This window comes from Falco punctatus (assembly GCF_963210335.1).
Source record: "Falco punctatus genome assembly, chromosome: 1".
Lineage (NCBI taxonomy): Eukaryota > Metazoa > Chordata > Aves > Falconiformes > Falconidae > Falco > Falco punctatus.
Genome location: NC_137580.1, coordinates 94636936 through 94649206, shown reverse-complemented (window position 1 = coordinate 94649206; position 12271 = coordinate 94636936). Strand labels below are relative to the sequence as shown.

The 12271-nt window shown below is 44.8% G+C and overlaps 1 protein-coding gene across 2 annotated transcripts in view; it reads right to left on the bottom strand.

Annotated features, from left to right (window-relative positions):
* NAA25 (N-alpha-acetyltransferase 25, NatB auxiliary subunit) overlaps positions 1-12082 on the bottom strand; it is a 32210-nt gene extending 20128 nt beyond the window's left edge. The window contains exons 1-10 of one of the 2 annotated variants that reach the window (XM_080390607.1): positions 11812-12082; positions 8511-8596; positions 7454-7592; positions 5673-5791; positions 3696-3770; positions 2721-2828; positions 2190-2268; positions 1551-1662; positions 592-681; positions 47-216 (exon numbers count right to left, since the gene is read on the bottom strand). In XM_080390607.1, the coding sequence (XP_080246733.1) occupies positions 47-216; positions 592-681; positions 1551-1662; positions 2190-2268; positions 2721-2828; positions 3696-3770; positions 5673-5791; positions 7454-7592; positions 8511-8596; positions 11812-11869 (1036 nt within the window). In that variant the 5' untranslated portion in view covers positions 11870-12082. Of the gene's footprint in view, positions 1-46; positions 217-591; positions 682-1550; positions 1663-2189; positions 2269-2720; positions 2829-3695; positions 3771-4951; positions 5652-5672; positions 5792-7453; positions 7593-8510; positions 8597-11811 lie in introns of those variants that run through there. The other variant, XM_080390608.1, reaches the window with a different exon arrangement.
* Positions 12083-12271: the final 189 nt, after the last annotated feature.

Below are 12271 nucleotides of genomic sequence, written 5' to 3'. Positions count from 1 at the left end.
TTCTCTCTCCAAAAGATTAATTCATCATCCAGTTAGTGGCTCTTACCCAGTTTATATTCATCATTACAACCTCTGTATCGCAAACGTCTAATCAGCTCCAGTTTAGCTAAATATGGTCCCCGAAGCGGCCGAGAGCTCTTAGATTCTTCTGTTATCCTCTCTTCTATAAATTTCACAGCTTGCTCTATAGAATAGTGTACCTCTCCTTCCAAAGAGCTGTGCAATTAAAGAGACAAAAGGTTCTTTGATTTTTCCCATTGCTAGGGCACTGATAACACATGCTCAGCCTACTCCCCAGTACACTTTTAAAGGAATCTGGCATGATGAGTTCTCTTAACTCGGTCACCATGAAAAATATGAACTGGAAGAGTTCTATAGTGTACAAACCACTATTTAAACAACTGTTTCGATTAACTATTGTCAGCCTCCAAAACAAAGTAAGGAGAACACATCATTTGCAGTCTGATGTCAAGAAGTCACCCAAAGACAGAGTGGTCACCCAAAGAGCTTACTACTGCTAAGCTACTGAATACAAACAATTCACTGTAGCACAAAGGAAAAAATAAATCCACAGCAAAACTGTTAACTTACTGCTCTTCTTCCGGTGGAGGTGTCCAGGATTCATCAATGAGTTTAAAGACTGAATCAAAGTAAGTTATATAGAACTGCCAATCATCTGAGCTGAAACAAAAATCAGGCACAGAACAAAGTTTAGGGAATTGCCAAAACAGTAACTCACTTCAAAAACTGCATTCCTTGCAAAAGCTGAATTTAAGGAATAGCACATTACAGGAAAAAACAACTGTAGTAAGAATCATTTCTCCTTGAGGTCTCACATCTTAAGAATGCCATCATCCTGAATTTCTTGAAACGTGTTAAAGGAAACAATTTCAATAAAGAATCAAGGCAAGCTACAGATTCTCCCCTTAACATTTACATTCCACTCAGAGCTCATTAATATTCCCACAAAATGCTAAGGCAGAAGTTTCTCCTCTGATTTAACCTATATTTAAGATAAGGGCACAGAGCTAAATACAAAAAGCAAACAACAAATTTCTCCTGACAGTTCCAAGAGACAGATTTGATCATGCTAGTATGCTCTTTCCTGATGCATCTGTTCAAAGCATTACATGCATTTCCCAGTGTGAAGTCTGGCCAAGTGAGAGAAATGAAGTTCCAGAAAAGTATATGCAAATGCAGTTCTCCTCTCCCACATGAAGGTTAGAGCTGGACAATCAGCACAGCCTTTAGGAACAAGGAGGTAAACACAATTTTAATGCATTAACATGTTGCTAAAATCAGCCTTCAAAAAGCTGTGACTACAGTCCTGACACTGACTTTCCCTGTGACCTTCACCATGTCCCTTTAACATTCCATTCTGCTGCCCTTTTCCTCAGGCTTTGGAGCGCAAACATTTGGAAATGCTTTGAGATCCTCTGATGTTCTTCTATTTTAACCACCATTTACAAAAGCCTCTAAACAAGGCAATTCACAACCAGCCAGGAATTTTTCTTCAGTTTTTTAGTAGGACTGTACAAATATAATCTCACTTTTTCAGCAGCAGCCTTCTCGACAGCGCATTGCACTCTGGCCACCTACACAGCTTCTTGTACATTGCCATACACTTGTTCTCGCGGCTTTGGAGCTCACTTGTCAGCTTCTCTAAATTAAAAACAGAAGGGCAAGTTTATTTAATCAATGCATTTCCTTCTCTACTTCCTGCATAAAGCTTCTTGTTATATCCCAGGATGCAAAACACTAAGTGTGAGAGAACAGAAGAGTGGCCCTCAAGGGATAGAAGGGACAGATTTCCTGTGGAGGCCTTCATATCCCAGTTCCTTAAAACTGCAAGTGCATTTTAATCGCCAGAAAGACTGCTCAAAAATGCAGGGTATCAGGAGCTTTTTTCTTTTAAGATGGCAGTTACAACAAACCAACATGCTATCAATTTACTACTGCTAAGCATACTGCTGTGAAGTTCATTATTGAATAACTTGTAAATACCATAAACAGGTGGGTAAAAACAGCCTGCACAAGAGAGCACCTCCAGAGTTTGCACCAACGTTTGAAACTGGTGCTAAGTCAGGCTTCTTACAGCCTTTTTTTTTAACTAGTGGACAAGTCTGAAGCAAAGGAGAACTGCTGTGTCCTCCACACAACTGTAATTATTAATTGACTGAATAAGTTACCTCCTAGTTTTCCTCTCACAACATCTAAGGCTTCCTTATACTTCTCCAAACGTTCCAGAATCATGTAGTACAGTTCGACCTTAAAAGAAAGATTAAACTGCAATGAAATTTGCTAGTAAAACAATTCACAGGTGTGCCAAGAAATAAAGCGGCTTGTTTCACTGTCATTAGAAATAGGAGCTAGCCAGGCCTGCAAAGCTATCTTTAGCATCCCAGAGGGTGGAGCATTCAGGAATTTAGGTCTTTTTTTCCATTCTCAGTCCTGAAGTTTCTCTTGGGGCCTCCCAGGGAGCAAAACCAAGTACTTCATCAGTCAAATCAAATGCAAAAAAATTTCCTTGCCCACACGATTCCAAATCGGTCTCAACACTGCTCTTGGGTTTTCCTTCTATCTTGCTACATCCACATTTACTTCCAGAACACTACAGGATTATTATCTTGGATAACTGTTAAAATAATCAACTTCCTTTAACAGTGCATTCCTTGTTTCAATAATGTTCGAATCAAGCTGAACGTATCTGCAAGCCTTACTTCAGCCTCAGCTTCAATCTTATCCTCTTTCACCATTTTTTCCACCATTCTCTCAGCTAGTGGCAAAAACATCGTCTTTGACAGGTTTTCATCCTGTGCTGAAATAGACTAAGGAAGAGAAGAATTATCGTAACAGCTCATCAACTTTTTGTGTTGTCCCACCCACTGTGTTTTTCACATTAGAAGGGGGGGGAAGAACCCCAGGTGCTTCAGTTCCTCCCCCCAGACCACACATTCAGAGCTTCCATCTGTCACACACAGAAAGCAACCTCTCTGTTAAAAGGCAGCAATAAACCCAGCGATATACAGAAAAGCTCACTCTTGATTACGCTGTTCAGACTCACACATCTACGCACGCAATACCCAATGGCAAATAACACGTAGCAAGAACACATTTGTGTTTTCCATGGCACAGTATTTTACAAAACGTGATTAACGCCCCTGTGCTTAGTTTTTGTCTGGCCAACACTCTGTCAGGTTGTCTGATTAGTGTCTGAATCTGCCATCTCAACTAACAGCAGCACAGCTGACCTGCCGTCCAGTCCTGCAGACTTTCTGCAGTCTTAAAGACATGCCAAGTCCACAGCTCTCCTTTATTTCCTCCTTGAGCCTTTATAACCTAGTTACAGAAAGGAACAGTTCTGACCAAGGAGCTGCAGATATCCCAGGCTTTATTAATTAGCTCTCTAACTAAAAAGACAGTAGGGTACTAGTTCAGATGAGAGAATAATTTCAGTTGTATAAACATGGTAGGGCAGACCAGTTACACTGCATTATAAAAACACTACAGCATTCATTTTGAAGCACAGCAACAGAGCTTCTTAAGGGGGGGGCTCAGTCCTTCTCCCAGCATCATACGTAAACAGCTCAAACACATTTTACTTAAAATAATCTCTAACATTTTCACTCAGAACATTTCTATATTTGCACTATTCCTGCAGCAAAAGTCAAACTCATTTGCAACACTGTACACACCTGCATAATCAGGCTCATCACAGACCAAAAATAGTAAGGATTTTTGGGTACAATCTTATAAAGTGCCATTCCAGCCTGAAAAAAATAAGACAAAGTTGCATCAGTCCTGAAACATATCTGTTTATAAGGTCTCATGACAAACAGCACAAGCTAAGCAGCAACAATGGCAGCAAACGGAGAATTAGCAACTAGATGGGACTTCCATCAACCTGTGAACCCTTCCACCCCAACACACACGGCTAAAGAAGAAGAAAATAGAGGGTGAAAATGTTTCAAAGTACTTTGTGTAGGCCTGACAAGGAACAGCAACGAGCATGTGGATGTATAATTGCCTAAACAGATGACAGCTTTAATTAGAAGTGGTAACTCCATGAGGAAGAAGACTTATTCTTTAGGAGTGAAGGGGATATTTCCAGTGCCGATTTTCAGTGGTAAAAGGCACATCAAACCACATTCCTCCCTCATGTAAGCATTTGCCCTTCAACACTTATTTCATAGGGACACACACTCAGATACCCAAAACATGAGGTCACCTATGCGTGCAAAGCAGTGGTTAAGCAAAGGTCGAGCTGAAAGCTTGGCTGTATCAAAGCAGAGCTGAAGTATTCAAGATTTTCTAGCCTAACACATAAACAGTTATTCACACATTTCTCTCACAGATTTTCAGTGCCTGTATATAACGAAGGACAACACTTCTTACCCGTACAAAATCTGTAATTAATTTTAAGAAGCTACACATAATACAGTCTACTACCACAGATGGACTTCTGTGCCAATTTCCCAACTTCAGTCTCAGCTTGCATTTTCCAGTACTTTCAGCTGAAATACTCCAGAACACAGGACACTGCGGTTTATTTTCACTCACCAGTCAGCATCCATGCACTCTTTGCATCTCTAAGTCCTTAGGTCAAACGCATAGGCCAATGTTTGATATAACAATCTGACAATGTTTGGATAACTTAACCAGATACACGCTTGTATGACACTTTAAACATATAAAAGGTCACACAAATGTTAAATATTATTATCTAAGACCTCATTTTTTCCACTCACAGTTGTAGACAGGAGTACAATTCACATAGCCACATCTCTGACGTTCAGAATGTCATATGAGATTGTAATGTCATGTACATTAATAACTTAGCCTGTCTACAGCTTGAACCCAAACAGCATACAACTTGGGCTACAATGGAGAACAACACTTCTGCTCAATATATTCTTCTAGTTATTTAAACTTATACAAAAATTCAAGTCACCTTAAGACAGTGGGAACAAGAGGGAGTTCAGGACTTATTTACTTGGCTCTCTGTGCTTTTTTACGCAGAAGAGTGAGCACGCATGCTTTGAAAACAGTCTTCCATTTATAGACATTCTCCAGGCACCTAATTTGGAAGGGATGAAAACAAAACTAACCAGCATGACACTGTTCTGCCAGCTGAGATGATGTACTTAAAGGTAGTGCTTTTTAGCTTTTCTTCACCAAATTACAACCAACAGAAGCCTAGCTATATGTCAGAGTCCAGAGGTAAAAGCATGGGCAAGATTACTCTTCCCAAAGATAGCAGCCAACTAAGGAGCGAATTAAGTCCGAAAACATGGATCACAAGATTTTGCTACATCTTTTTCTGTCTATTCCAGAACTCTTCGATAATACGCTGCCTCACATGTAACCACCATCCTGTTCAAGACACATTGATAGAACCCTCCCAAAATAACCAACATATTCTATCAGACCAGATATGCACACAAAAGGCACAGTTGTCCTATCCCATGTAAGGAAAAGAATTTATCTTCAGAGAGCCCACCCCCTAAATCATGGTCTTTCAAGCCTTTCTGTTAACAGAGCGTAACTTCTGCATTAACCCGGCTTAGCTTTCTGGAAGATTACTTATAACATGAAAAGGCATTCACAGCAAGATAGACAGAAAAAAAAAAAAAGCCTTTACAGCTACCAGAACACAAACTTGTTGATCGTACCTGCTGCATCTTCTTGTATTCTCCAACCCTGGCATAGGCCATGAAGAGATGAGAGTGATACTCTTCACTGTTGGGAACCTTCTTTACAGCTGCCTCATACAGTTTAGTTACCAGTTCCGCTAAACCAAAACCAGATGCTTCAGTTAAGACAAATTGGGGAATCATTTGAAAGCACAGCTACCTAAAGCCAGCATCAGTGATACTCTGAACAGTAATCTAATTACACTCATCAACCACAAAAATGGTACTTGCTCCCCAAAGACCCCAAGCACTGCAAACATTAGGCAAAAGACAAAAAAGGGCTTAAAAAACACAAACCAACTTCCAAATAAGAGTGAACAGCAACAACTGAACTGCTCAGAAGCAGTTTTTCTGAAGAAAGTTTATTTATTTTGGAGCATTAAGCTGAATGAAGGTTTCTATTCCTGGCAGAATGGCTGCTCCGTGTGAATTATAGATCAAAACACAGAACATTTTTAGAGCCTCCTGTGAAATTAGTTATTCTTATCACAGGTTTACTTAGGTTAGTCATATCCTGTTATTTCCCAATTACCTATTTTAATACTCTTAACAAGTAAAATCCTTCACACTATACCTTTTACTAATAGGCCTATTATGACTAAATACTTAGGATATTACAATACGCAGAACTTTGTACATCTTCATCCTTCTAGATTATTTTTTTGCCTTACACATAAAATCATACCTCAGTGTAGTATTAGAAAACTGATTTGTCTTTCACATAGTTTACATATCCTCGACACACACATACATAAAACCACCAATTACCATTTTCTTGCAGGACCAAACGTGGAAGCGCCTAACACCCACCATTTTGTTTCTGACTTAAGAGACCTAAAAGTTAGAATCCTGAGCTTAATGCTTATGCAAGTTGTTTGGAGTCACAGAAAGGCTTTTGACATTTTCAGACATTTATGTGGAAGTCACACATACACACAAAAATTGCTTGTTAATCAAGAAATGATGCTTTAACTCCACATACACACTCATGTAGAAAGAAATAAACTAGGAGAGCACAGGCAATCACTGCATTGCAGACTGATGCCAAAACCCCATTTCTACACAAGTTGTTTCACCACATTGTCGTTGCTCCAGCAATTCAACAATAAACACTGCTACCACCACCAAGAACCACAAGAAGCTGCCAGAAACAACTGCTTAGAGCCGTACAAAAGCAGTATATAAGGTCTGGCTTTTTTCAGAACAGCATGTGCAATCTGACGCCATCAAACATGCAAAATTTAGTATTTTTATAATGCCGTATCACTGCAAGGAACCATACTGAAAAAGCTACTGTGGTCAAACTGAGAAGTGAGGATTTCCCTCCTGCTTGTCACACAGCTTCCCGAGGCCTGAACCCCTCAACTAGGGTCTCACAGCATGAAAACACTCTCCAAACCACAGACCGGGTGATTTGTCATCTCTACAACATATACTGACAACAAATTCCAGTAGCTTTCATTAAAAAAAGTGAAGTCAAAGCTTGATTGTGATGGATGATTATTAGCATGCCATTCGTTTAGGAACTGTGTACACAATAACGTTCAGAAGGGGAGCCTAAACAAGGCTCTTGGCTTTATGGGCATCACTAGAGCCTTGGAGGCAATCTTAGCAGGCATCATTTAAATTCTCTGAGTCTCTTAACACGCCTATACACAAACCCTGGACTTGCACTATTCCCCCTGGAACTGTGGGTCTCACATACTTCTGAAGAACATAAATAATTAGGATTTTTAAGAGAGGCAAAGGAAAAAGCTTACGTCTATGCATTTCCCGGTAAAGAATAGTTAGTGCTTGCAAGGAATTATCATCTGTGGGTTCAAGTGCTGCTACTTCTTGTGCCAGAGCATACGCTTCATCTTGTTTGCCAGTTCTCTGCAAGCCAATTGCCTTTAGAACCTATTGACACAACAGAGGCAGCTGTTAGAAATACAGTTGGCAGTGAAAACTCTCTCATTGCTGGTGAGGAAAGGCTTTGCCCAGCCACCTCATTACTTCTACAGATCTTCAGGTTTGATTAAGCTTCTAATCCATATGGCTGTAGAGGAAACACTCCAAAGGCAAGCTGCACCAAATAGCATGGCGTTGCAATTCTTAACAAAGATGTAGGCCACTCCAAGGCATCAGCTGCCACTCAGTTTCCCTGCTGCAGGCTGAACCCCTACCAGTCCTGCCAATTGTCAGTTTTTTTCTTTCAATAACTGGCCAGAGAGAAGTGACAGAAATGTGATTCAGGTCATTGACACTCGCTCCAGCTTAGGAAGCTTTCAAAAACGTGGAAGTGAAAAAAGAAAACCCACAAGGAAAAGAGAAAAGCAGAAACATGTTCAGAAAACTGAGGCACAGAACTCCCTTTCCTTCAAGAGGCTCAGCAGGGAGGGCAACGAGCAAGAGGCAGAAGAGCAAATGCCTCCAAAATCACCTTGTGGTGTTTTACTAAGGACTACACCTCCCAAGGAAATGTCTTGGTCTAAACTACTACACATAGGTATCCCAAGCTAAGGTCTAAAAGAAGCATTTTGAAGGCACTGGCCATGTGCCAAGGCTGCTGGCAGTGGTTCTGACAAGGGGCTAGACAATTAGCTGGGGTGCAACCAGTTACACTTTAGTCATTAGAGGCACCTCACCAAGAGGATCTGCACAAGTTTTTCAGGCAAACGAGACACTGTGCAAATCAGAACAGCCCGAGATGTTCCAGGGGGTTCAGCCGACACTGTGGTCTCTGGAAGATCACGCACACGGCTCAAAAGGCACAGTGACACACTCCCAGGCTCAGGGCGACGCTCACCAAAGACACTCAGTGCACCGCACACTTACCTTTGCACAGTGAAGATCCTTGTGTTTTTTGAGCAGTTTATCCGCTTGTTGGATTGCCATTTTATTATTGCCATTATCAAGATAATCTGCATAAGAACAACAAGGACAGCATTACACCAGAACACAAGATCCACTCTGGAAAGCCACCTCTACATTTTCTGTCGAGTATGAGCTGTTAGGCCAGTAGTGCAAATGGCATTTTCCTTGTACAATTCACATTAACCCAAACATTCAGGGAGCACGTCATTCCGTAGACAAAGTATTCACCTCACTGTACTAGTTTTAGTCATTCAAACAAACAAGCTTTTGCAATTAGTCCACACAGATCATTACAGCAACAAAAGCGACACAGAACAGAGTGGGTTCTGCAGCAACAGCTCTCTGCTAGCAGCAGAGCTTAAGACTCTTTGCTTCAGTAAAAGGAGAAATTAATTTGCTGTGCCTTTGGGAGACTTTCAATGACTTTGAACAGGCAGCAGGGTAGAAACTAAGCACCCACACTCTCCCAAAGCATTAAGTGAGAAGACCTACTTGTCCGCATGACCAATACTTCACACAGAGCAAATCTGTCCCATAATAGAGCACCTCTATTCCTTCACCACACGGGTTTCAAAGACAAAAAAAAATGAAGCTCCCAGGGGTCGCCTCACTATCTCCTAGGGGGATAACCCACCATCTAGTAACACTTAGCTGCAGAAAACCCCTGTCTCCAGACCATTTTCTTTTTTTCAGCTCAGTATTAAGATTTGCAGCTTCACTTACAGCACATCACCATGTTACTAGACAATCATATATAACCGATTGTAGAGCATGACCCCTATATGCTTCCCTTCCCTCCAAAATTAATACGAACCAAAACCTAGCAGAAAAAACTTAGCTGCACCCGATGTGCCAGGAGGGAAGGGTCTGCTCACTGTGTTCTGGCCTCTCCCCTACCAAACTGTGAACAGAACTAATGCCAGTTTAGTGACAGGACATGACACATCTTTTTCTTGTCAAGACTGTCATTCTCATTACAAGAGAGAACTCTTTTACCCAGTAGAGAGGTGACCTTTAGTAATTCCTTGGTATATGGTAGGAAGTATGCACCTATACTAATGAGATTTCTATTCGGCAGCTTTAACTTTTGCTTCCACGGCCAAGTGCTGCAGATTTGAAGTCGAGCTAATTGGGCTCCTGAGACCGTACAGATAAAACCTCAAACGAAGCAGCCTGCCCACACTAACCAAAACAAAACGTTACTGCATGAAATAGAGTTTGAAACTGTAACACATTGCCTTTACTTGGGGTAGATGGCTGCTTTAACTTGCGATAACCTGTGCATCACCTTCAACATTAAAGCTTCAGCAGGGATTTCTCAGTGAAGAGGTTTCAAAACTGTGGAACAGCACATCCCAGGGACCTCTTCATATATCAGCAGAGACTTCTTGATTTAAGGATCTGTGTTGCATAGTTTGCTTACACACAAATCATCTGCCATGCTGCACTGTCTTGGATTGCTTAACAGCTCTGCTGACAAGATCTCTGCTTTAGGTCTCCTAAAGTAAATCAAATAAACCACAAACCTCTCTAAACTGCAGCAGAATAAAAAGATTGTATTTTGCTAACAACAAATAAGTGTGTTGGAAGCCAAAGTAGCTGGCAACTTCCAAAGGAATTCAAGCTCAAGGAAAATAAACTGAAGCCTACACTGCTTGCAAGGGCTGTAGGTGGAGGTGTTCAGTGGCTGGAAATGCAACACATGAACCTTCAGGTGAAGGGAGAACAAACCCAGATGGAAGATAAACATAGCTGTCAAGGAACCCTGAGTAATCAAGGCACGTGGTGCAAAGTGGAAAGCACTGGTTTAAGTCAAGATCAGCCCTTTGACCTCATGCTGCACGTCTCCAGTTTATGATTTTTGTGAAGCCGTGTATTTACCCCTTTCAGGACGTACGCTTTATTTCTGGTTCTGCAGCACCAAAGCCAGAATTCAAATCTCACGCTGCAGATAATCCTTTCTAGAACTAGCAGAAAGCTGTTTTAAAGCTTTCTCCCTAATAGCCAGAGAGCCAAAATATCGCTATTCACTCCCTCCCCAACAGCTATTCACCAAAATGAATCCATCTCAACATCAGCTGCTTTCGTGCCGGTTGAATTTACTGAGCTTTTTCTTTCAAGAACATTTAAGGTGCTGCCCAGGTGATCACACAAATAACTGCACATTAATACAAGTGGCAATCACAGCACAGACAGAAAACTAAGGAAGAAATTTACAAAATTGTGAGATAAAGACAAATTGCACAGCAGTGCTCATAATGATGCAACCAACTTCAAGCCAGCTGTGTCTTTACACTTTTAATCAAGTGAAACTCTCTTCCTCCATGTCAGTGGAGCCCATCGTAGATGCAGGCCTGCATCCCACCGTCCTCACTGCCCGGGCAGCAAAGGATGCTCCCGGAGTGCGCTCAGCCCCAAACCAGAGCAGCTCCCCACGGCTGTGGGGAGAGAGATTTTTCTCCTGGCATTGGAAGTTGAGAGTCTCTGGCCCATCTTCCATTTCTGAGAAGCTGCGACACCGTAGCCTGGGGAAGCGTTTTTCTTTTCTCCTTCTCTGCATTTGCATAAGCAGAGCCAAGCCTGCGCTCTCTCAGGCAACCCCAGCTGCACCGAACACCCCGGGAAATACCTGGGGGCACCCTAATCCAAGGAGTTGCTTAACAAGTCCGTCCCCCCACTACTTCACTCGCCCCCCAATTAATTTCCCTCACGCCGTCATTAGCCCGTGCTAATTAGCCGGCATTAGCACCGCTCCCGCACAGCGCCTTCCCGGTGCCCGCCACCGCTCCCGCCCCGGCACGGATCAGGCCTCGCTCCCGGCCCCGCCGCAGCAGCCCCGCCGGCTGCGCTCGCCGCCCCATGCCTGCGCCCGGACGGGGGGGGGCTCCGCGCCGCTGGCAGCGAGACGCGCGGCGGGGGCCGGGGCCGGGGCGCGGTGCCCCCCCCGGGCCCGGCAACACTCCCGCTTCCTGCCGCGGGCGGGAGCCGGGACCGGGCTCCGCCAGCCCCCGCGGCAGAGCCCCGCGCACACACGCACGCGTGCCCCACGGGCCCGCCGGGATCGCGGGAGGCCGAGGGCCCGTCCCGGGGCGGCAGAGCGCGGGCTACCCCGGCGCCCGCCCGCCGAGCCGAGCCTCCCCCGCCGCCGGGGATGAGGCGGGCGGGCGGAGGGGCCCGCCGGAGGAGCTACCCAGCGCTATGCCGGGCCGGAACAACGCCGCCGGGCCGGGGGAGCGCGGCCGGGGGTCCGCGGGGTCCGTACCGTAAATGGGCCGCAGGCGGCGGTCGTTGGGGTCCTGCACATGGCCCCGCGCCGCCATGATGAGAGCGCAGAACCGCAGTGCGCAGCCGCCGGCCGGGCCGGCCCGGGGGCGGGGGTGAAGGGCCGCCAGGAGCAGCGGGGCGGGGCCGAGCGCGGCGGCGGGGCGGGGCCTGGCCGGGGAAGGGAAGGGGGCGGAGCCCGGTCGGGAAAAGGGGCGGGGCCTGGCCGCGCGCCGCGTCCCGTTGCCACGGCGCCGGGGAGCGTGGGTGGGTTGTTGGGTGCGTTGTTGGGCTGGCGCCAGCCCCGCAGACCGGGAGCGCCCGCAGCCGGGAGCGGGGAGCAGTTCTGCCCGCGCTGCGCCGCGCCGGGCCCCTCGCACTGCCGCAGCCGCTTTCCCTGCAGTGCTGAGCGGAGCCGTCCCTCCTGAGCTCTCTGCTCACCTACCCACGTCCCTAGCCAC